General features: G+C 35.9%; 1 protein-coding gene across 1 annotated transcript; it reads left to right on the top strand.

Annotated features, from left to right (window-relative positions):
• Nucleotides 1-15849: 15849 nt before the first annotated feature.
• LOC110694575 lies at nt 15850-17664 on the top strand. Its single transcript, XM_021871745.1, has 2 exons — nt 15850-16770; nt 16855-17664. The coding sequence occupies exons 1-2, from the start codon at nt 15850-15852 to the stop codon at nt 17662-17664; spliced, it is 1731 nt and encodes a 576-aa protein (XP_021727437.1).
• The last annotated feature ends 7366 nt before the right edge of the window (nt 17665-25030 follow it).

Here is a 25030-nt window from a genome sequence, read left to right as displayed (position 1 = left end):
CCTTTACAAGATTTTGGTAAAAATGTTAAATGTTTAAGTTTTGTGTGTGATGTTAGACATAAAGAATTTTATGAGGAGATTATTAGTTGCATCACGTGTAGTTTAAGTCAAGGAACGGTAAGCTATACATGTGAACCAAGATATTATGTGAGCTTAGAAGATTCATATGCTCCAAAGTTTCTAGCAATCAAGTTATTAACTCTTGGAGTAAACATGCATAAAGGAACTCGACCTATACAACTAAGATGGAAGGTAGTCTATAAGTTAGTAAACACTATAGATTCATCTTTCAAGAAACTAATAGTAGAGACACCCAAAAATATGAGCAAGGAGGATGTCCTAAAAAGAAAATTAGCCCTATAAAGATAAATCCTAATGAAATAGAAATTGAAAAAATATGAGAAGAATTCTTCATGAATCCTGCAGTAAAAAATAGGTTAAATAAGATGTTAATAGATGAATTACTCCATATTGGAATAACTACGAATCCTAAAATGCAGAGAAGTATGAGTCTTAGAACACCAAGTTTAAGTAGACAAAATTCAACTACAATAAGGATGAAAAAACAAGTCAATGAGAAACCCGAAGAAGATGAACAAGATTTATTGGCTTTAATTAAAAAGTTAAATGAAAAATACAAAGCTAAAAAAGCCTTAAAGCAACCAGCAAGACATAGTATATATATTGGTTCATGTTCTAATTTAGAAATGCATGAAGATCCGAATAATTCTATTATTGATAAAAGAAAGGTTATCGGATATAAAACCAAAACTGTGAGTGAACCAGTATATGAAGATGAAGTCAATATGCAAATGGAAGCCTATAACGAAATATCTAGTGCTAATCCTAATAGCATTTATATTCCTATTGATATATGCATTAAAGATTATAACAAATATAAATTATGTGCATAATTTGACAGTGGTTGTTCTACATGTTTTGGAAAAAGGTTGTTATTCCCAGAATTCTTGTGGAAAAAGGCTAAAAATCCTATGCAAGTTAAAATTACTAATAATAGTGTCATGAGGCATACGGAAATAATTGAAGAATTACCATTAGAAATTGGAGGAGTTCAATGTGTTATTCCTATTTTATGGGCTACTGATCAACCTAGTCATGATATGATAATAAGAAATAACTTTCAAAGGTTATACTCTCCGTGCACTCAAACCATTGATCAAATAATGTTTACTATTAATGGTCATTCTGTTCCTATACAAAAAAATAATAAAAGCCTATACTCATCAGACTATGGAATTTGCGCGCAGCCAGCGTGGTGATAGGGTTACACCTACACAATGAGAGGTTGCACTTAGAATTTCTAAGTGTGATTTATCATTAATAGATCAGATAAATAAGCAGCAAGAAAAATTATGTGAAAAACTATATTCAACAAATCCATTAGAACATTGGGAAAAGGATAAGACATTTGGTAAGATAACTCTAACAAATCCTAATAAGATTATTAGAGTAAGACAAATGGTTTATACCTACCAAGATATATTGGAATTTGATGAACAAATAAAAGAATTTATAAATAAGGAGTTAATTAGGATTAGCAAAAGTCCTCATAATAGTCCAGCGTTCATGGTTAGAAATCATGCAGAAGAAAAAAGAGGTAAAGCTAGAATGGTCATTAATTATAAATAGTTAAATGACAATACTGTCTTTGATGGCTATTACGTTCCTAATAAAACCGTGTTATTTAATAGAATTCAAGGAGCCACATGGTTTTCTAAAATGGATTGTAAGAGTGGCTACTGGCAAATTAAAATGGAAGAAGAAAGCATTCCATTAACAACATTTAGTGCCCCTCAAGGGCATTATGAATGGTTAGTAATGCCTTTTGGATTAAAAAAAATGCTCCACAGATAGTTCAAAGAAGAATAAATAATATTTTTAGAGAACTTAATCATTGCTGTTTGGTATACATAGATGATATCTTAATATTCTCAAAAGATTTAGAACAACATATGAATGATCTTAAGGCGGTAACCCAAAAATGTGTTGAGCATGGTATAATCCTTGGAAAGGTTAAATGCATTTATGCTAAACAAGAAATTGATCTAGGATTAGAGATTAAAGCAGGACAAATAATATTGCAAAAACATTTTCTGGAAAAGATTGAAAAATTTCCTCGATATAATTGAAGATAGAAAACAACTAAAAAGATTTCTAGGGTGTTTAACTTATGCTTCTGATTTCATAGAAAATCTTGCTCTATTAAGAAAACCATTACAACAAAAACTCAAGAAAGAAATAACTTGGAACTGGATGGAAAGTGATTCCAAAATTGTTCAAGATCTGAAAGCTATGTGTAAAAACCTTCCTGTATTAACACTACCTACTAGTGAAGATAATTTAATCCTTGAAACAGATTCTAGTAATGAGCACTGGAGTGATGTGTTAAAAATCAATGAAGGAGAAAGACTTTGTAGATATAGCGGTGGAAGTTTTAATAAGGCTGAGTTAAATTATCCTACCATGCAAAAGATAATCCTTACAGTTATTAGAGGGATCGAGAATTTCTTAATCTTTTTAGCCCCTAAACAATTCTTAATAAGAATAGATTGCAAAGGCATACTTGGTTTTGTTAAAAAGAATTTGTCAAATATGCAAGCGCAAGGGAGACTCCTGCGTTGGCAATTATGGCTTAACTAATTCTCTTTTACTGTTGAACATATACAGGGATCAAAGAATTCTTTGGCAGATAGCTTGACCAGGAGTTAGCCAATGGCGAAGGAGCACAAGACATCAGAAAAACCTCCTGCCCATCAACTAGAAAAGATGGAGGCAAAGAGAAAAACTCTTATTGCAGAAACATATAAAGCAATGGAGCGGGTTTCACCCTCCACTTGGGCCTTGATGGAGGCCATGATTGTTTCATCAAAAAAGAGATCTCGAGATGGTTTGATTAAGAGTTGTCATGTAGCAGTTCGAAGGTTCCTAATGTACGAGGTAATGGTCATCATCCTATGACTCATTCTAGATATTCAGGATATAATACTAAACAAAATAAAAGATAAAGATTTCAAATTCTGGTACAATTTAGTTGTATCAAGGTCATACAAGTTGTATGATGTTTATGATCTATGGGGAAGTAGAATAATGTTCAACACTAATTCCAGAGTGGGTACTGTGTCAATTTATCCACATTCACTGGAATGGAGGGCACCATATGTGGCGGAGCACTACAGAGTTTGAGATTATGGAATGGTTCATAGCATCGTACCATTTCCTGATCACAATACTACTTTCATTGAGAAGCTCATAAAATTTCAGAAGTATATATTTAGGAGAATTTATGATGCAACAAGATACAAAGAAAGAGTTGAACAAGTCCAAGTACAAAGTGCAAACATTGAAATGGTTGAAGGAAAAGTTAGCTCTCTACATTTCCTGATCATGTTTGAAGATGTTCATCGCAAAGTCAAAGATCCAATCTGTATTCAGCAGAGACGAGTAATAGATCCTACGGAGGCGAGAGCCTATTAGGGGTGTTCGCGGTGCGGTTTAACCACATTTTTAAAAAACCCGCACCAAACCGCATTTTTAAAAAAACTGCACCAAACCGAACTGCAAGATGTGGTTTGGTGCGGTGCGGTTTAACCGTATTTTATTAAAATTGTAATTATTCTTTTTAAAACAAAACTTTAATTTTATATTATAATTATTAGTTGATAATTTAAATATTAAACACTTTTTATTAACCTTTAATTAACTAATAGTAAAAAATTAGCTCATATATTTTAGTTCTTTAATATAATTTTAATGAAAATATAGTATAGAAATCGCAAACCGCATTAAAGTGCGGTTTGTGGTGCAGTTTGGTCTCAATTATTTTGGAAACCGCACCAAACCGCAAACCGCGGTTTGATCATTTTAAAAAACCGCACCGTAATTTTCAAACCGCAAACCGTACCAAACCGCAAAAATTGCGGTTTGGTGCTGTCTAAACCGCAATCTGTACAGCCTTAGAGCCTATGGATTTTCTATATTGCTCAGTATCTTAACCAATTTATAGCAATAAAGGAAGAGCCACCAGTCATAATACATGTGGGAAATACTACAATAGTATCACCAGAATGGTTAAAAAATTATTTAGAAGAAGGAGTGTTACATAGTGAATCAGTGTATGATTATCTTGAACAAGTTGTAGCTAGGAGATATTTATCCTTAGAGGGAAAAGAGAAATTATTTGAAATCATTGTCACATGGGATGAATCCTATGCTGTTAAATGTGTGATGGATCTCGGAATAGAAGAAGACAACCAAATGTATGTCCATTAAGGTGGTCTACAAAGTATGATGGAGTCTTGAGCCCACACCAGCAATAATGTATTCTACTTTTACTGTTGAAGCACGTTTTATTTGTTCTAAAAAATCTTTAGGAGTAGTGAACGATTTTCACTTGCTGATTCATAGTTTTCTGTAAGCCATAGAAAATGTCGGTGACCTTTTTGAGCCTCCCCTATATAAAGGGCATTAGGCAAAGAAATGAAGGCAGGCTTGAAGTGAGTTGGCTACAACATTTCTGAAAACAAGAAAATTCTCTAGAGAAAATCCTCACCTCAAGAGACATATTAGTTTCCCATCTCTCTTAAAGTAGAGAAAAACTCTATTTCTTGTCATGTCTGTTTAGACTTTCTGTTTTTAATTTTGTAATAAATGAGTGTTGTAATTTTTTCAAATTAAATAAAATTTTCCTTTCAAAAGGGAAAGTTATCCTCTCAAAACTTATGTCACAGATGAGTTAGTTTTATGTACCATCACAAATACAATATAGATTGTTTGAGTAGAGACTACAATCTAAGGTAGGAAACGAATTAGATCTGTAATGTTCCTGATCTAAGGAAGACGGGGTTGGGGTTAGCTACCTTGGTAGAGCCGGAAGCTCAGAACGCCGGAGGTTCCATTGTCGACTAAGTTCAGGTTTTGGTCAAAACTCTCTAAGTAAAACATTTTATATTGCGAAGCATGGTGGACTATTAAATATAAAAGCTAATCTGTTTAAGATATAATTAGTAAAGTAGTGATAACTAGTACCAATAAAAGTCATATAAATTATCAAATCGAATTATAGTAATAATCTATGTATTATTAAAAATTGTTATTTTAAATCAAGGTGCTGTTATTAGTTTTTCAAATATTGTTATTCATTTATTAAGTACTGTTATTTACCTTAAGTTAAATATTTTTTTTTTTAAATCTGACGTCACTTGGTATTGGGCGAGGCGACCTATACCGGGTAGCGGTCCATCATTACTCGTGACTGATGAAGAATTGGATACATGGAGTGCAAGTAGAAAGTGGATGTTAAATTGCATTGTTCGCAAGGGCTAAAAAAGGTATAACACTATTCATTTTCAATAGTGATTTACAACTACTATTTATAAGCTACAGTAGGTAGTGTTCTCATATTTTATTAAAGGGGTTTAGATAGAACTCAAAAATTTGTTGATGAGTGATTTTTAAGGACGACGTATGATGTGTGCCCTTCTAAATTTTCTCTTTCTTGGAAAATATACCAAGAAAAATGATAAAACGAAGAAACTAGGTCCCTCTACTAGCATGTAATGCTAGGTAATAAGCACCTTATAATAGAATCTTTACTTTGATATTGGTACAAAAAACCCCTTTTTTTTCTGCTATAAACCTTTTTTTTTCCAGAATTTTTACCTATTTACTCTTTTTCTTATTGTTATTTTGGCCAAATTTTAATTACATCCTTTTAAGTGGTAAAAAAATAATTTAATTAAGTGCGGAGTGTTCTTTTTTCTAGGATATGAATGATAAAATGTAAGAAGTTAGTTACTGTAGAAAATATTTCAAGCATCCCAAACTTGAACTCCATTGTGATCATACACTTAAGCATGGTGGCGTCCAAAGGAAAGAAAGCTAGAGTAAAAGAGTCGCCAACAAATTTTAGGAACTTGTAAACTGTTCACAGGGTGAAGGTTACACCCCTTCACGATCCATGAGATCGCTAACTCCATAGTGGTCTGGAACCAAGACTGGATGTTCGGGGATGAGGGTACGAATCCAATCTAAAAGAGATTGAACTCGCCCTAAAATAGGCCTCTGCTTTATTCTACTCGTATTCATGTGCGATTCTGGCTAACATACAAACATTAGGTTAATCCTAAACCTGTTTAATCTATGTTGGTTGATCATTAATACACAAATAAAACTATTATTGACGATCACTTGAATTATAATCATATTAGCCTAAACCAAATTATTAATTATCTTATTAGGCGTGATTTCAAGTATAAATTCCCTTTAAACCTGCATAAAAAGCGTGATCAAGAAATAACAATATAATATCAAGCAACATAATAAAAATAATGATAATCATAACAATCATCATAATCATGATAATCATAACAATCATGTTAACAATAAAGCATAATATTAATAGCAAGACCCTAGGCATGATACTAACATGATTAATAACAAACCCTAGCATGTCACTAAATATAAAGATTAAAGCTTTAATCCTAACGCGATACTAACATGATATTAGAAAGAATAGGAAGCACCCTAAACATGATACTAAAAAGCAATAAAGGCATCCTAATATGATACTAGGAATTAATTAAATATAAGCATGCTTTCTAAAAGGAATAGAGTAATAAAATTACTCACTTTGATGCTCCGTACCTCTTTCTAATAACAAAATACACGCATTAGTAAACTTCAATGAAATATTAAATCAAACAATTAAATTAAATAATTGAAAACAGTTAGAAATTGGATTTGGGGTCCAAACCCTCAGAAAAGTATCAACCTTTCACGTCTAGGGTAAAGGCAACTTCGAACTTGGCTAGGTGCGTCTAGAGCTAATGTATGCGGTATGGTGTATTTTAAGAAAGGTTAGTTTAGAAAAGCTATAGAGAGAAAGAGAGAGAGTGAGAGAGAGAGAGAGAGAGAGAGAGAGAGAGAGAGAGAAAGAAAGTTATACTGCTCAAGAGAGAGAAGAGAAGAATTAGAGAATTCTTGGTCATTTGAAAACAGAGGTCTAGGACCCTATTTATAGAAAAAAAAATAGTTCGAAAACGATAGAAAAGAGATCGAGTTCCATTCAGAACAAAAGACTTCCTGTCGCTAGACAACAGGACCAGCGCCAGGCGCTGAGTCCAATGCCAGTGCCAGACGACAGAGTCTGTCGTTTGGTGTTAAGACAGTTTTTTGCGGATTTTGTTTTTATCATATCTTTTGATCCAGAAGTCTAAATAAGACATATAATATGTCGTTGGAAAGCTCTTGAAGCCTATTTTCTAACTCAATTAGAATAAGCTTAAAATCATTTGTAGAATAAATTATATGGCCAAAATAGTGAAAGGGTGTCAGTTTTGAATAGAGTTTCGTATTCCTTTCATATCTTTTTCGTTATAACTCGGAATTAATATTATAATAATAAATCATTGGAAAGATAATTTCAAAATCTATCCAACCATATAAGATTTGTATGAATATTATGAGGCACAAAAATAATATCTGACTGTCTTTGAACATCTTTAATTCGAATAGAATTAGGACTTAAAAAGAGAAAGTATTTATAAAAAGAAAGTTTTTATTTAATTCAAATTCCTTAATCTTATCTTTTAAAAAAGGATAATTAAGATCTTTTAGAAACTTGTAGATGTGTGTGAAAGTGACACTAAAGCTAGGCTGCAGTGGCTAAGTGTATGGAAAAAATATTTTGAGAAGAGTCAAATAATGGTGACTCTTAGAATAGGTAAGCTAACAATGTAGGGATCAAGCCCCCAAGTTTAGCTCTAAGTAGATAGGGATGAGCATAGGAGATCCCTTGATATGATCATGGGTTGGGTGTGTGAATGTGAATATGAATGCATTTTTATTACGGTCGTACCTCAATGTGAGGTTGCCTATGTATCCGTTAGGAATCAGGCCGAACGTAGCTCTAGCTGAACCTCGCACAAGTGTGTATACCTCAAAAAGGTCTTTTTAAGGGTTGTAACGTGGTTAGGCTAAAGGTGGAAGAAGAAAGGGATAAAGGCAGCTCCTAAGGTGTGCAACCTTGCTTTTAAATCTTAGTATTATATGCTTGAGGTTTCTTCACTTTTGAACTCTCTTTTGTTTATATTTTTGCTCTCTCTATTTTTTTTTTTTTTGCTTTTGTATTTTTATTTTAATTTTTTTTACTATGTGTGGGAAATCCCGATCATCCGGTCTATCACTCACTTGGCATTCGTGTTTCTCAAGCACGGTACCGAGCACTCGATAAGAGACGCAATCCGAGACGTATTTGTATCAAAGACATTGGAGCACTTGCCCTTTTGCACACTTTTATTATTTTTTGCTTATTTTATTTTAATCTGTTGATATTACTCATGCTTTTAAAATTGCATAAGTTGCACACCATCCCATCCCAAGGTTAGGCAGATATGGGTTGAAAAAAATGAAGGTCTATCATTAGACGAGGCTCAAAGTGGTTTATCAAGAAAGGATTATATTCTTTGAAAGGGTGAAAGTGATATGATAGGCTACAAAGAGTGCCTCAAATCATTAGTATACCTTGTGCTTAGTTCGGCATTTTTTCTTTTTTTTTATTAAATATATATGCAATGCAATGATCATATGCGAGAAAAGAAATGTTCATTTTATTAAAGGGAGAAAGAATCCTACAAAATAAAAATCTAAGGAAAATAAAAGGTGCCTATGCTAGACTTATTGGGGAAAAAAAATCAAAGAAATAGAAAAAAGGAGGTCACGAAATCTTGTGTTGAAGCTCGCCTCGTGTCTTGTACCTTATCATCACTCGGTCTTCTTACCGGCTGGAGGTATGGGAAACTTGTAATTATCAATCAAATATTGGATGGCTTCTCTTAGTTTCCAACAGCTCTCAGTAGTATGACCCTGTACACATCTACTTTTGGCCTCCTGTCCCGATAGGAAGTGCGATGACGATAAATAAAACCATCTTTGTGTTGGATTGAAGTGGAGAATGCTTATGGATAACTAGTTAAGCCACAAAACACAAAAGACTAGCCCAAACTAAAGAACAAAGCCAAACAAGGTCCAATTAACTAAATCCAATCATAATTAGGCTTAAGCCCGTGCTTAAAACCCAATAATGACGGATTTAGGAGCGCCTAGGTTAAATTTTAATTAATACTGCCGCTGAAAAGCCGCGCGCATCTCAATGAATCGCGCTGGGGAAGTGCGCGCAACCAATTTAGTTGCGCGCGACACTCAGTGCAACCTCTAGAGATGCGTTCGCAGAAGATTCAGAATTTTACAAAAATATAAAATCGAATCTTATCATAATTATGCGCGCAAGACATCCATTTGCACTGCACATAGTAGCGCAACTAAATTACTTGCGCTGGGATGCTGCGCGCAACTCATCCAGTTGTGCGCGACACCTGCTGCGGAAGAATGTTCAAACCCCTAATCCTACCCATTCCCTATTTATAGAGGCTTGATCCGAGGCTTAAACACACAGAAAATAACCTAAAACTCTGGCAGAATACTTGTGAACTTGTGCTACCTAAACCTTCTTGTCCTAAACACTCACCCCTTTGATTTTTTTGTTACTATGATGGAGGTTCCCGAACAAGAAGGAGTCCATAAGTGTTCTAAACGGAGATCTAGCAAAGAGAAGTGGTAAATTCCCGAGCACTTAGATAAATCATAGTTATTTTCTTGTTTAAAAGAACTTTAATTAATTAATTAGTGTTTCTTGATCACCTTAAAAGGATTAATTAATCAATTCCACATAGTATCTTGCGTTAAATAAGATTAGAATTGGATAATTAAGTGTTGGTTGATCACTTAAGCCAAGGAAAATATTGTTTATTTTTTTGTTCTTTTCACGAATTTGATTAAATAAAGAATAACAATGTTGCAATGTAATTCTTACGTGAATTAACGTGCGTAAATAAAATCAACTAACTTAGTTTTAGGCATTGCGTTGCATATATTGTTTGGTGATGAAATTGTAAAAAATGAAGAGCTAGTAGAGGCCGCACTAGGGCTAGGATAGCGATTCTCCCTAAAGGGAACGTTATTTTAGTACCCTCGCTCCCAAACTCATTTCTGGTTTATGTAGACCAATTTGGGCATGGGTAAACTTACGATTCGTGCTAATTAATCCATGAAATCCACATGGAAGAAAGCCATGAACGAGGTTTATGAGTTTTCCTAAAACTCAGTGGCAACTCCCTACTTGTTTCTTATAAAAAAGCGAGATGATAGAATCAATTATAATTTAAGGTCCCCTAAACAGTCAGGACTTCAAATCCTAATACACCCTAACAAGTGTAAAGTCCTAGGCTTTTAAAGGGCCATGGACATTTAAGGAGAAGATCCCCTACTATGAGAACACCCTCCTTAAAGTTGCGACTCCACTTGGGACTTAGAGGTTACATGATTAGTTCTTAGTTATGGTCCAAGGTTTCCAACATTAGGTTACCTATGGGTTGTAACGGGAATTAATTAACTTGGATAATCTCTATTTAGAGAGCGAGACTTGCACGCATAATATCTTCCTTTTGCACAAAAGTAAAAACCAAACAAGCAACATTGCATCATGCATAGGCATAGCACACTTTAACCATTGGGGATTGGCTCATTGATTAGGGGGTCTCTAACACTAGGCTTCTATCCCGAAATCAATAACAATCATCCCACCCATATCGCCAACGAAATGTTGGGAGGGCGATGCCATGAGTCAACACGTTGAGTGATTGATTTGTGCGTCGTTTCTTAAGATATGGTACCTTTGGGCACCCAAGCCTCTTTGACCTTAGAATGGCATTACGTGAATCTTGGCTTAAGACATGCTTTATGTGCTTATGTGACTATATGCAACGTGTTAGGATAGTCTTCTTTTTTTTTTAGTTTGGTCTATGTTCCCAATTACGAAGTAGTCTCTTCGTAATTTTGAGTCATATTCGAAGGGTAACATAAATAAATAAAAAAAAACGATGATAAAAACAAAAGAGAGCGCTCGAATTAAAAAAAAAATTCTACGAGTAGGTGGCGCGCGCAACTCAATGAGTTGTGCGACCCCTACCAGCGCAAGAAATTCGGTTGCACGCGCCTGCCGAGTGCAGCTTAATCTCTTGCGCGCGCCCACTGTTATGAGTCGATTTGATTTTTAAAAAAACAAATCTACTTGTTCAAACAATATCTTCATTAAAGAATTGTTTAAGAGTGATGTTATAGTTCAAATATATCTTGCGTCATTTTTTTCCCCTTTCTTTCAAACAAGCGTATCGATTCACTTATCTTTTCGTACTTCTTTTAGGGCCGGTTTTCAAGCTTAGGAACGAAGACTCCCGAGCACTCGCATTTTAAGTTTACCATCCAATAATCAACCCCTTTCGAACCATTTTCCCTCGACAACTAGTCCTAGCCCAACAACAATGTCAACCATTGAAGAACTTCAACACGAGATTCTTCGCTTGAGAGAGGAAAAGGCTCAAGAAGCCGAGGAGAAAAGAATCAAGAAAATTGAAAAGGCTGAAAAGAAAAATGCTGAAACCTTAGTCTTGCAACAAAAGATGGAAGAATTATCCATCAAAGAAAAGTCGTTGGAGAAGCTAGTTCTTTGTTCTACAATGAGGAACAAGTACTTCGACGCAGAAAAGTTTGCTCCTCCCACAGGACTTGCTTTACCGGAAAAGTTCGTAGCTATGGACTTGCCAATATTTAAGGTGACTAATAATCCAAAAAATCATTTAATGTGTTTTACTGGCTCCATGACATTAAAGGGAGTAGATCCTAAGCTTTATGCTTTGACTTTCCCTTTATCCCTAGACCCAGCCGCAAGAGAGAGGTACTATGGGCTAGATTCGAAATTCAAAACAACATGGGAAGATGTAGTTTCGGCTTTCATTACCCAATATGAGAGTAACATAGAGTTTAAGTCAACTCTACGTGAACTTGAAATGCTTAAGCAAAGGCGACGATGAAGGTTTCCTTGCTTTCTATGGTAGATGGCGAGAAAAGGTGGCCCACCTTGCCCAAAGGCCACCTGAACTCGAGTTAGTACAAAAATTCATTGACAACTGTCATGAAAAGTACAACAAGCATCTACGCTACCTTGGTTTAGATACTTTTTCAAAAGGTCTATTCTGTGGCTACTAGGATTGGAGATGATCTTGCTAAATAAAAAGCAAATAAACTCCATTATCATCATCAACCTAAGAATAACCACAAAAAGGGGAATGATAATACATCATCCTCTGTTGATGTGTTTGCGACCACCACGCAATACAATAATACAAATCAATACAACAATAATGATCCTAGAAAGAGATGGACAAAAGAAAGAAAATTTACACCATTTCCTATAAGCTATAAAGAATTATTAGAAAAACTAAGTGAAAAAGGCTTACGTGCGCCAACTGGGCCAACACCACCCATTCCACCAGAAAGAAGGTTTCCTCAATGGGATGGTAATGCTTATTGTGCTTATCATAGAGGCGTTGGACACGATATTGAACGTTGTTATGTCTTCAAGCACAAAATACTAGATTTAGTAGACGATGGGAGAATTCCCATGCCTAAACCTAACAATAACATCCCCATTAGGGGTGTTTCATATTGATGAGGACCATATGGGAAGTGATACGTTCAATCCTTTAGACTATAACACACCTATAGGAAAACCTCTAGCCACAATACTCATAGGGGCAACTAATGAAGTATGTGAACTATGGGAAGACGACTTTCAAGACTTATATGTCTCTAAGTATGCCGCCGTCCCACCTCCATCTTGTTTACAAAATGAGACAAATGGAGCGCTTGATTGGGATCATTTCTTGGGGAAGTCACAAGACTTATCAAATCTCTCCTTGGATGAACAATGGCATCAAGAACAACTCATGGAACATCTTGAAATGGAGGCACATCCAAAGCCTCTAGAAGAAAGTTGGCTCGTGAGTCCTACAACTAATCCAAACGAGATAGATCATCTAACTCGTTCTGGGCGAGTTTACCAAGCACCACCACCACCAAATGGATCTTCGACCACACAAACTCAAGGTTAAGTGCAAGATACAATACCACCTCCACTTGAGGTGGAAGATACATTGGTTAAACAACTTCGCCAATCCAAGGCGAATGTTAGCATTTGGGAACTCCTAAGTACTTCTAAAGAACATAGGAATTCTCTTATGAATGCTCTAACGGCTTTGTCTGTAAGCACAGACACAACCCCTCAGGATCTCGTTAGCTTTCTTACTAGCGAGAAATCCGACAAATCAATCATTTTCACTAATGATGATTTGCCTTCAAAAGACACTGCCCACAACAATGCATTATACCTAACTGTGGGGTGCAAGGGATACAATATCCCTCTTACTTTGGGGGACAATGGGTCAGCTGTAAACGTATGCCCATTGCGAACTGCAAAATACTTAGGCCTTAATCTAGAAAAAGATTTTCAATCAACAACACAAAGCACTAGGGCCTACGATAACTCGAGAAGATCGGTGTGTAGAACTGTTAAGCTACCAATTACCACAGGTCCAATTCAAAAGATGGTTGAATTCCATGTTATGGACATTAAACCTACATTCAACCTTCTACTTGGACGTCCTTGGACACATGAGCTTGGTGCAATACCATCCCCACTTCATCAAATTATTAGGTTGAACTATCAAGGGCTTCCTATGACTATACATGCTTCTCCACTCAAAATAGCTATAAATGACCAATCACTTTTGGAAATAAACCATGATAATGATGAAGAGGACATGTGGGGATTTTTTGTGGAGCCAATCTGCACAATTGAAATGGAAGAAAGCCTTGAAGAGCCATTCAAGCTTGATCCATATTCCACCCAAATAGTAAACAACATCTTATTCAAGAGTAGTTACTTTCTTGGGATGCCTTTGGGAATAGGAATGAAGAAATATCTCTTACTTCCTATCCCAAAGAAAAGTTTCTTCTTTGGATTGGGGTATAAACCAACCAAAGATTAACTAGAGTCTCACGATACGAAAAACAAAGCACGTAGAGACAACAACAAGAAAGGGATAATCACTTTACTCCCATCCTATCAACAAACCCTTAATGGGCAATTCATTAGGGAGGAAGAAGATTACCCTTTTCCAGAACCATTAGTTCTGGAAGGAATCAAGAAGCTTGGATTCGAAATATTCCACGATTGCTACTTCTTGAATGACGATCCTAGAATCTTTGAATCAAAACACCCAATTTCAGGGTGCTATGATGGGCAAGCATTTAACTTGCTATTTGGACTAGAGCAAAATTATGTCGTTACAATGACCAATCAGAATGCCATTCAAGAAGAAGTTTTTGACCCAACCTCGTTGATCACCCCTTCAAATGAAACCTTTGAGCATAGATGGAAGATATCTTTCAAATGGACCAATCACAAAGGCGATAAGCTGGAGATCATCACAGGCGAAGGGAAGATGTTTGAAGAATCAGACAATGAATTTAGTATAGACTCTAGGGAACCTGAAAATCTAGGCCTTGTGGCCATTACTGAATCTTTATTTTCTAGTTATAAGGATGAGAATCCCAAAAAGGATTCTTCTCTTGATGTACCCTCTTTTGATTTTAATAATATGAGCTCTATTTCCGGGTATATTCCTTCTCTTGAATCTTTTGAATGCTATAATAATCAATCTAGTGAAGATGATAATATCAATAGATTGGTTGAACTAATGAATGAACGAGAACAAAATAACCCTATCATTGAAGAAACTGAAATAGTCAATATAGGAATTAATGAAAACAAAAGAGAAGTTAAAATTGGCTCAACTCTAAATCCGGAAGAGTGATCGATCCTCATACTGACGCTCAAAGAATTCGAAGACGTGTTCGCTTGGTCATACAAGGACATGCCTGGAATAGATAGGGAAATCGCGGAACATACCTTTCCCTTGAACTGATATGGAATAATAGTGAAAAATCCTACCTCTCTTGGAACCTTCGAAATTTAGTAGCTTAATTGTTATTTTAGATTTTGCTTACAAGTTTTTACCTTTCACTTGAAAGGGTTTTTCTTGTTTTAAGCGGTTAGGATTTATTTCCTTATTTTAATCTTTTATTTTGATTAGTTTTTAAGTTTAAGATTAAGTTTAGGAAATTTTATCTTTTAAATAGTTCTATCTTTATTAGAAGTGTGTTTAGGAATTTGACTAGTTGATTTTATCTAGGACTTCTAATGTAATTAGAAATCTTAGTACTTATTTGTAGCCTATATAATGGCATTTAGGCTCTTAATAAAAATAAGTTTTTGTCAAATTGAAATTTATAAAGGTTTACGTAAGCTTGTGCTTGTGTATTCTTGGCCTAATTTAGGTTTTAAGCTCGTGTTTCTTAGCGTTTCTTGACCGAGACTCAAGATTCCAAACCTTTCAACTGCGATTGAAGGTTATATCCATCAAAATCCATATCAAATTGGTGTGGCTGCTGTTTGACGATGGACGAGTTTGACAATTTGTGTCAAAAAACTCAGTTTCGAATGTCATATTGATCGACTTGGTTCTCCTTCGTTTCTAAAGATTTTGAGATGATTCTTTTTTTTAAATTGGTTAATCTTTTGTCTAGTTTTCACCTGCAAAATTTGAGAACTTTTTGAGAAGCATAGCTATTAAACTGGGTTCGTTCTTTACACCTGGTCAAAAATCAAATTAATCTGCCATTGTTGAGAAAAAAATAAACTGCGATTACTTGGCTTGGAATTTTTTTCTGAATTTTTGGTCGAGTATTTTAGACTGATAGGGCTAGCAGTATACAAAATTTCAGAATTTTTTGAGGTGTTTTCATTGGGTTTTTGTCCTCGTACTTTCGATCAATTTCTGGACTGGTTTTGTGTGTTTAATCATTAACTTAAACATGGTGAATCAAGCTGAATTTGCGGCATTGTTGGATGAGCTCAAGAAGATTAATGCTCGGTTGGATAAGTCGGAAGAAGTTACTGCTTTACTCCAGCAAGAACTACATAACCGTGAACCACCTCCGCTCATACGCAATCACACAGTTGAGGAGATAAAGCTTGCTGATTTGCCTAGCTTTGACGGTGATGGTGATCCAGACTTATACTTGGATTGGGAGAGGAGAATGGAACGTATATTTGCACACAAAAATCTGGACGATCACAAACATTTCAATCACGCTATCCTCAAGATCACAAGGTATGCTTCCCTTTGGTTTGATTCCATGCAAAATAACCGTGAAAGAGAAGGTAAGCCACAACTCTCTACTTGGACAGATTTAAAGACTAAGATGAAAAAACGATTTGTTCCACGATCTTATAAGCAAGACTTGTATTTGAAATTAAATTCTTTGACACAAGGATATATGTCGGTTGCTAATTATACCAAAGAATTCGAAAGACTTTATATTGCTTGTGATTGCAAGGATGAAGAGGAACAAAAGATTGCAAAATTTGTGATTGGTTTGAATACTTCTCTACGTAATCAAGTCGAAGTACTACCCTTGACTACTTTTGATGATGTTTGTATGATTGCTTGCAAGTTAGAGAAGCAAAAGAAGCCATACCCTTCTATTAAGCCGCAAACCGAAAATTATGATATTGCTCCAGGTTCATTAGATGCCACGTCTAAGCATGACAAACTTGTGTCAAACTTAAAGCAAGGGCAATCTTCTCTGCCTCAAAGTCAACAAAAGATGAAACAAATTGTTTGTTTTAAGTGTCAGGGCATGGGGCATCTTGCTAAGCAATGTCCAAACAAGGCACTTATTACTAAGGAGGAATACTACACATTTTTATCTCAAAACGTGGATGAATTGGATGTGCTTGAACAACAACACCAACAAGCCTTAGTTAAAGACAAATCGCAAGATGTGACGGATTCTTATTTTTGGGAAATTCAATAGGTTTGCTATGCAGAAAATGAGCCTAAGAGCTTGATTATAAGGAGGTCTTTATTACCCACGCTTGATGAGAAAGAAGATGAGCAAAAGTCTAATCTTTTCCATTCTAAGTGCCTAATTAATGGTAAAGTTTGCTCTTTTATAATTGATAGTGGCTCTTGTACAAATGCTTGTGCTTTGTCTATGGTGGATTCGCTTCAATTACCTACAAGAAAGCACCCTCAGTCATACAAATTGAGTTGGTTTAATGATGACAATGGTGTGTGGGTTAAAAAACAAACTTTGATTGGTTGTAAAGTAGGTGACTATGTGGATCAAATTTGGTGCGATGCCGTGCCAATGACCGCATGTTCTTTGCTTCTTGGACAACCTTGGCAAAGTGATAGACACGTTTTTCACAATGGCAAGACTAATGTCTATTCGGTTCTAATTGGAGACAAGCGTTTAGCCTTGCATCCCTTACCTCCTATACGTCCACCTATGCCTAAAGAACAAAAAGGAGGCGTTGCTCATGTGTGTTTTAGCTCGTGCCATCAGGAGGTGCTTGATTGTTCAAACGATAAGAGAGAACGAAGGGACAAATTGCTCCAAATGCGCAAAGGAACTAATCTGCAAGAGGGATCGAAAGTGTGGTTGTCCTTAAATGCTCAACGTATGCATATTGATCACAAGAATGGTGAACCAATGGATGAGGGACCGTTTGACATTGTTGAGAAGGTTGGCTATGAAACATTCAAGGTTCTTCTAGGGAATGGAGTTTGTGCTACTCTTCCTTCGTCCGATTTGGTACCTTGCTTTGAGGATGAAACTTGAGGTCAAGTTTCTTTTCAAGAGGGGGAGTATGATATGGAATAATAGTGAAAAATCCTACCTCTCTTGGAACCTTCGAAATTTAGTAGCTTAATTGTTATTTTAGATTTTGCTTACAAGTTTTTTTACCTTTCACTTGAAAGGGTTTTTCTTGTTTTAAGCGGTTAGGATTTATTTCCTTATTTTAATCTTTTATTTTGATTAGTTTTTAAGTTTAAGATTAAGTTTAGGAAATTTAATCTTTTAAATTGTTCTATCTTTATTAGAAGTGTGTTTAGGAATTTGACTGGTTGATTTTATCTAGGACTTCTAATGTAATTAGAAATCTTAGTACTTATTTGTAGCCTATTTAATGGCATTTAGGCTCTTAATAAAAATAAGTTTTTGTCAAATTGAAATTTATAAAGGTTTACGTAAGCTTGTGCTTGTGTATTCTTGGCCTAGTTTAGGTTTTAAGCTCGTGTTGCTTAGCTTTTCTTGACCGAGACTCAAGATTCCAAACCTTTCAACTACGATTGAAGGTTATATCCATCAAAATCCATATCATGAACCCTACCTCTAAACCAATAAAACAAAAACTTCGACGAATGAAACCTGATGTCGCATTAAAAATAAAAGAAGAAGTACAAAAAGAATTGGACGCAGGTTTCATACGCGTATGTAATTACCCAAAATGGGTAGCGAACATCGTCCCAGTCTCTAAAAAGGATGGACGGGTTTGCATGTGTGTCGATTTTAGGGACCTTAGTAAGGCTAGCCCTAAAGACGATTTTCCTCTACCACATATTAATATATTGTTAGATAACACGGCTGAACATGTGATGTTATCCTTTATGGATGGATACGTAGGTTACAACCAAATTTTAATGGCAAAAGAAGACGAAGAAAAGACGCGCTTTTTTACCCCTTGGGGTACATATTGCTACACAGTCATGACATTTGGTTTAAAAAATGCAGGAGCTACGTATCAAAGAACGACTACGACTCTCTTGCATGATATGATGCATAAATAAATAGAAGTGTATGTGGATGATATGATCGTAAAGTCCAAAGATAGAATGGGACATATAAAAGCTTTACGCAAATTTTTCGCTCGCATAAAAGAATATAAAATGCGACTGAATCCACAAAAATGCGCCTTCGGGGTAACTTCTGAAAAGTTACTCGGATACGTAATAAGCACACGTGGTATTGGGATCGATCCCTCTAAAATAAAGGCAATTGTTGACATGCCTCCCCCTCAAACTGAAAAAGAAATTAGGTGGTTCCTTGGCAAACTACAGTATATTAGTCGATTTATCAACAAATTGACTATGACTTGTGAGCCGATATTTAAAAAATTAAAGAAAGAGGAAAAACATGAATGGGACGATCAATGCCAAGAGGCCTTTGAGAAAATCAAAGATTATCTCAAATTCCACCAATTTTAGCACCACCAGTACCCAAACTACCTCATAGGCTATATATCACAGTTACAGACACGACCATAGGCGCCATGTTAGCACAAGAGGTAGAAAAAGTTGAGCGTGCAATATCTTACATAAGTAAGAAGTTCATTCAATATGAAACAGAATATAGCACACTGGAAAATACAAGTCTAGCATTAGTGTGGGCAACTAAAAAATTACGACATTATATGCTACCACACACCACTCATGTGATTTCTCAACAAAATCCGATAAAGTATTTGTTTGAACAACCACCTATACAAGGAAGAATATCCAAGTGGTTGGTAATGTTGGCCGAATTTGAGCTAAAATATATTCCTGAAAAATCAATGAAAGGAAAAGTAATTTCCGATTCTCTAGCCCAACATCCAATTCAAACAAGTCATGTGGAAACTACTCATCTTTCGGATGAAGAGATTCTTATGACACAAGATGACAAATGGGTAATGCACTTTGACGGTGCGTCCATTCAAAAAGGATGTAGTGTAGGAGTGTTACTCATAAGTCTAGAGGGAGCACATACTCCAATATCTGTCAAACTAGACTTTGAGGTTACGAATAATGCCGCGGAATGTGAAGCGTGCATTATTGGATTAGAAGCAGCAGCTAGCATAGGTGTGCAAAAACTAGAGGTATATGGAGATTCAAGTTTGATTATAAATCATATACCGAAAAAATGGAAAATAAAGAACTCCATAATAATATTATAACCAGCACACCTAGAGCAACTCATCGAGCATTTTGAACATATTGATTTTAAATATCTCCCAAGGGATGATAATCAATTTGCCGATGCGCTAGCAAAATTAGCCTCAATGATCAACATTCCTGATCACTTAAATGTGATGCCATTATGCGTTGATAGAAGAGAAGAACCAGCATATTGCAACGCAAGGAAATAAATGACATCGAAGGAGATAATCCTTGGTATGATCATATCCTCTTATATAAAACCCATGGCACATATCCTGAAAATACTTCATCGAAAAACCAACGAGCCTTAAGAACACTTGCGGCCCAATACGGTCTAGTAAAAGGTCAATTATGCAAAAAGGGACCTAATGGTCAAAGCTTATTGTGTATAGACCAACCTAAATCCACACGCCTTATGGAAGATACTCACAAAGGTGTTTGTGGACCTCACATGAATGGTAAAATGCTTGCAAAAATAATTTCACGACAAGGGTACTATTGGTCCACTATGGAACATGATTGTATACAATATGTTAAAAAATGTCCAGAGTGCCAAATGTTCGCTAATTTACAACACCTTCCACCATCCGAACTATACAACCTCACTTCCCCTTGGCCTTTTTTAACTTGGGGAATTGACATAATTGGTAAAATTTCTCCAACAGGAGCAGGAGGGCATAAGTACGTATTAGTAGCCATTGATTACTTTACCAAGTGGATTGAGGCTGCTTCTTACGTGAATATCACTTCTAAACATGTCGCAAAGTTTCTCGAACAAAACATATTTTGTAGATATGGAGTTCCACATGAACTAATTAGTGGTTAGAGATCTCAATTCAAAGCTGAAGTCGAGACCCTCTTAACTCGTTATAAAGTAAAACATCATCACTCATCACCATACAGGCCTCAAATGAATGGAGCTGTAGAACCGGCAAATAAAAATATAACAGTCATCATTAAGAAAATGGCAGAAAATTATAAGGACTGGCCGAATAAACTACACTTCGCATTATGGGGTTATAGAACGTCCATACGAACATCAATAGGAGTAACTCCATACTCCTCAGTTTTTGGAATGGACGCAGTTCAACTAGTCGAACTGGAAATACCATCCCTATGCGTCGTACTCGAAAGTAAGCTACCGGAAGCTGAATGGGTAAGAGCGAGGTATGAAGAGCTTTTATTCCTCGATGAACGCCGATTAAGAGCTTTGCATCATGTACAAGTCTACCAACGGCGCATTGCGCGTCATTTTAATAAAAGGGTAAAACCTATAAATATCAAAGAAGGTGACTTTGTACGACTAAAGGAGGTTAGGGTTCCACCAACTGATCCAAGAGGGAAATTCAAGCCTAATTGGATAGGTCCCTACCGCGTAATTAAAATCCTATCAGGAGTAGCTGTCAGAATAATGGATATTGGAGGTGATGAAATTCGCCAATTAATAAACATTGATCGACTTAAAAATTATTACATATGAAATTCGAATAAAATCGTTCATTCATTAAATAAATCATTTTTTTTAGCATTCAATAGAAAGATTCTAAGTGTTATGCATTTTACCGAATAACAAGGTAAAGCACATAACACTTGGGGGGTAATTTGAAAAAATAATAGGCCATTCTAAGTGTTCATAGTTTTTTCGAACATCACGAAAAACTCTTCACACTTGGGGAGTACTAATATGCAAAAAATAAATAATTTTTTTAAAACACTCGTAGTACAGGTGTCACGTGCAACTGGAAGAGTTGCGCGCGGATGTCACTCGCAACAAATTTCGTGGCGCGCGACAGGCTCGCACAACCTCGGATGTTACGCGCGCCACCTGATGATGAACTGTGAACCCGCATTTTTTTACGCTTGAATTAAGTTGCGACTTTTACTTGCGACAAAAAGAGGGTGTTTCTTGAATATAACCTGTACTCGGAAAATAAAAATTAAACTTTGATTTAATTCTTTTAAAGAAAGTTTGATTAATTTTTCATTTAATATCTACTCAAGAGATTAAAGAAAAATTAAAATTGTATATATATATAATAATAATAATAATAATAATAATAATAATAATAATAATAATAAAAGAATATTGTAAGAGAACTACGCAAAGACCTGATTTCGTATTACGAATACGTAGGCAATCTTTATGATTCGATCATATCAAAATAATAAAAAAAAAACATAAGGCTCATATTTATTTTATTCAAAGGTCAAAATAAGAGACATTATTGAACTAGATAGTTAAAAAAAATATATAGTAGTGATTACTTTATTCAAATTAAACTAATAATGAAATTGTGTAACACTCTTAGGTTTTACTATGTCCTCAATTTTCACGGATGATGGAGGAGTAGTCTCCATTGCAGTATTTTCAGAAACCTTAGAGATCTCCCCCTCACTCTTCTTCTTAACCCACACATTGTTCTTCAACTTGGGAATTGGGGTCTTTTCATCTTTTTTCTCCTTTTCTTTAGCTTTTGTTGGGGCCCTTTTGCGAGTATGTTGCGAGGATTCCTTGATTATCACACCTTGTTGCGCAGGTTTGGAGGGAGCTTTTCTTTTTGTTTCCTTCGAATGAGCCTTAGGAGATGAGAAGTCTAATTTTCTTCTCACTCCTTTGTTTTGGCCACTAGGAGGAGTAGTGGTGGCCGAATGCATCAACGGCTTAGGTGGATTGCGAGCCATGCCGGCTTGATGGTGAGATCGAGCCTTGTTTAATTCGCCCTTATTCGCCGCATTCATTCAAGCTTTGTAAAGGAAGATAGTACAATACTCGCGGTAGGATTTGGTACTACCCATCTAGGAAGACTTGACCAATATTCCATCCAACGAGGAATTTGTTCAGGTTTAAAGATCACATCTTTAGGGGCATTACAATCTTGCGGGGGAATAATTTGTTTCATCCCATATTGTCTCATTACCCCGCAAGGAAATATATAAGTAGTACTAGATAGGCCAAGAAGCCTAATATAAGGGCAATTAAAACTATTCCCAACCATACTACTTATGTTCCACCAAGGAATCACGGAGCGTATGTTAGGAACCCCATGACAGAAAAACGACGTCCATTCTTCTTTATTCTTATGCTTGTATAGAAGTCGACGTCCAGGGAATGTCGTTACTCCATTAGCCTCAAGGTTTTGTGGCTGATCAACAATTCGCAAATGCTCCATGAGACAAATCTAAAAAACAAAAAAAAAGGAGATAATTTAGTTTGCGATTTTACAGGAGCAGGTGGCGCACACATCCAAATCAGTTGTGCGCGCCTTTCGCGCGCAGCGCAGAAGATTGCGCTGGTCATACCAGCACAACTTCATGACTTGCGCTGATTTACGGAAAAAAACGTACGTGTAATAGGAGTGGACTTCTCGTGAAACCGTTTTTGTTAGGGTCTTCTCTAAGGAGATTCAAGCATAGAACGATTTCCGCCAAAGACAAAGGAGCGAGTGAATGACATCCCTCTATTTGCTCTACTATGGACACCATGGAATAATCTCTATACTCTTTACCTGTCATAAGTAAACAATTAACAACAAGTCAATAACATGAAGCATGATTTTTAAAGCGTTGTTTAGTCATGTTGTCACGAGGCGCGACGAAATGTTCAATAAATTTGATCAAGTTCACGCCTTCTTCATTTCCAATATTTGTCATATCATTTTCAGACAAACCAAAAAATCTTTGATATATAAGCTTGGGATCCGACAAGGTAGGCGCATAGGTCACAGGGAGAGTATTTGCAGGAAAGCCTAACAAGGCCTCAAACTCACCAGGAAGTGGGATAATTTCGTCCCCTTTAAACAAGAAAAGATGGTGATTACAGTCCCAACGGTTAATGGCGGCATGAAGAAAATCAAAATTAATTACTAGTTGCATGTACCTTAGTAGAGGGTCTAGGTGGTAAATTTTGAAAGCTAGTTTGTCCTCGGTTGAAAGGGAAGTGACCCATTGTTTCAAGCATTGTTCAAAGGTTTTCACCATTGTTCAAATAAAAAAAAAAGAGAAGAGAGAATTTAGAGAGATTAATTCTTTTTAATTTCTTATGATATTACTAAGAGAATGAATGCGAGATACTAAAAAGCCTACACGAAACCACGTTTAAATAGACCTAAGAGGGGCAAAATTTCAGCAATTTTCGCTTAAAGGAAAGTTCACCAGCAGGTTGTGTGTGCAACTCATGAGTTGCGCGCGTCATCCGCGCGCAACCAATTTACATGCGCACGACAGCCGCGTGCAACTCATCCTGTTGCGCACGTCTGTTCAGTCGCGACATGTGAGTTAGGATTATTTCCGTATTTTGGACTACATAATGACGAAATTTCACGAGATCTTAAGACAAATCATATGCTTACCTTTTATTAACCCTTGTGTCATTTTCCTTGATATTTTCTTACTTTTTTTTTCTTTTTATTATTTTCTTACTTTCTTTTATTTTTCTTCTTCTTCTTTTCTTTCCTTTTCCCTTTCTTTTCCTATTCTCCTTTCTTTGTTTCTTTTTTGTTATTTTTTCGAGGGGGGTAAGTCGAGAACCCTTCCCTACCTCGAAAATTTTTTGTTTTAAAAAAAATGTACACATGGAAATAAAAAAATAATAATGACATATATATACAACAGATGTGTCATATGTACAATAAAAAGAAATAAAAAAATATATAAATAAATAAATAAATAAAATGTACATCAGTTTCCTAAAATATATATATATATATATGTGTGTGTGTGTGTGTGTGTGTGTGTGTACAAAGGGAATCAGGGTGCTCGGCGACTACTAGACTGCTGCTGCACATCCAGCAAAATCCAAAACGAAGATTAATACAAGAAATGTAATAACTTCGTTAAAAAGAAAGAGATAAAACTTACCGTGACCATCCGATGATCACGGCATGATAAAGTCACGAGGGCTCTCCGATAAGCAGCTCGGAAGGCACGCAAAGTCCTCACCATGCCGTTCACGGTCTCTCGCGGAAGCTGTTCCAAAATACAAGGACAGTTAGAAAACAAATGTATATGAAAAATATAAAAGCACATATACAAAAAGGACATACCGACTCAACCGTCTCAGGAACAAACGGTATCCCCTCCTCATCTTCCGCTGCTGGAAGGATCTCACGAATTAACGATCCGACAGCATCGGTATACGTGATCTCTGCTATAGGAGGCACCCAACCACCTAGCTCGACCCGCTAAAAAACAATAAAAAAGGGTTAAAGTTCCAAAAAAATATAATAATA

Source organism: Chenopodium quinoa, unplaced genomic scaffold, assembly GCF_001683475.1.
Source record: "Chenopodium quinoa cultivar QQ74 unplaced genomic scaffold, ASM168347v1, whole genome shotgun sequence".
Lineage (NCBI taxonomy): Eukaryota > Viridiplantae > Streptophyta > Magnoliopsida > Caryophyllales > Amaranthaceae > Chenopodium > Chenopodium quinoa.
This window is presented reverse-complemented; position numbering and strand designations above follow the sequence as displayed.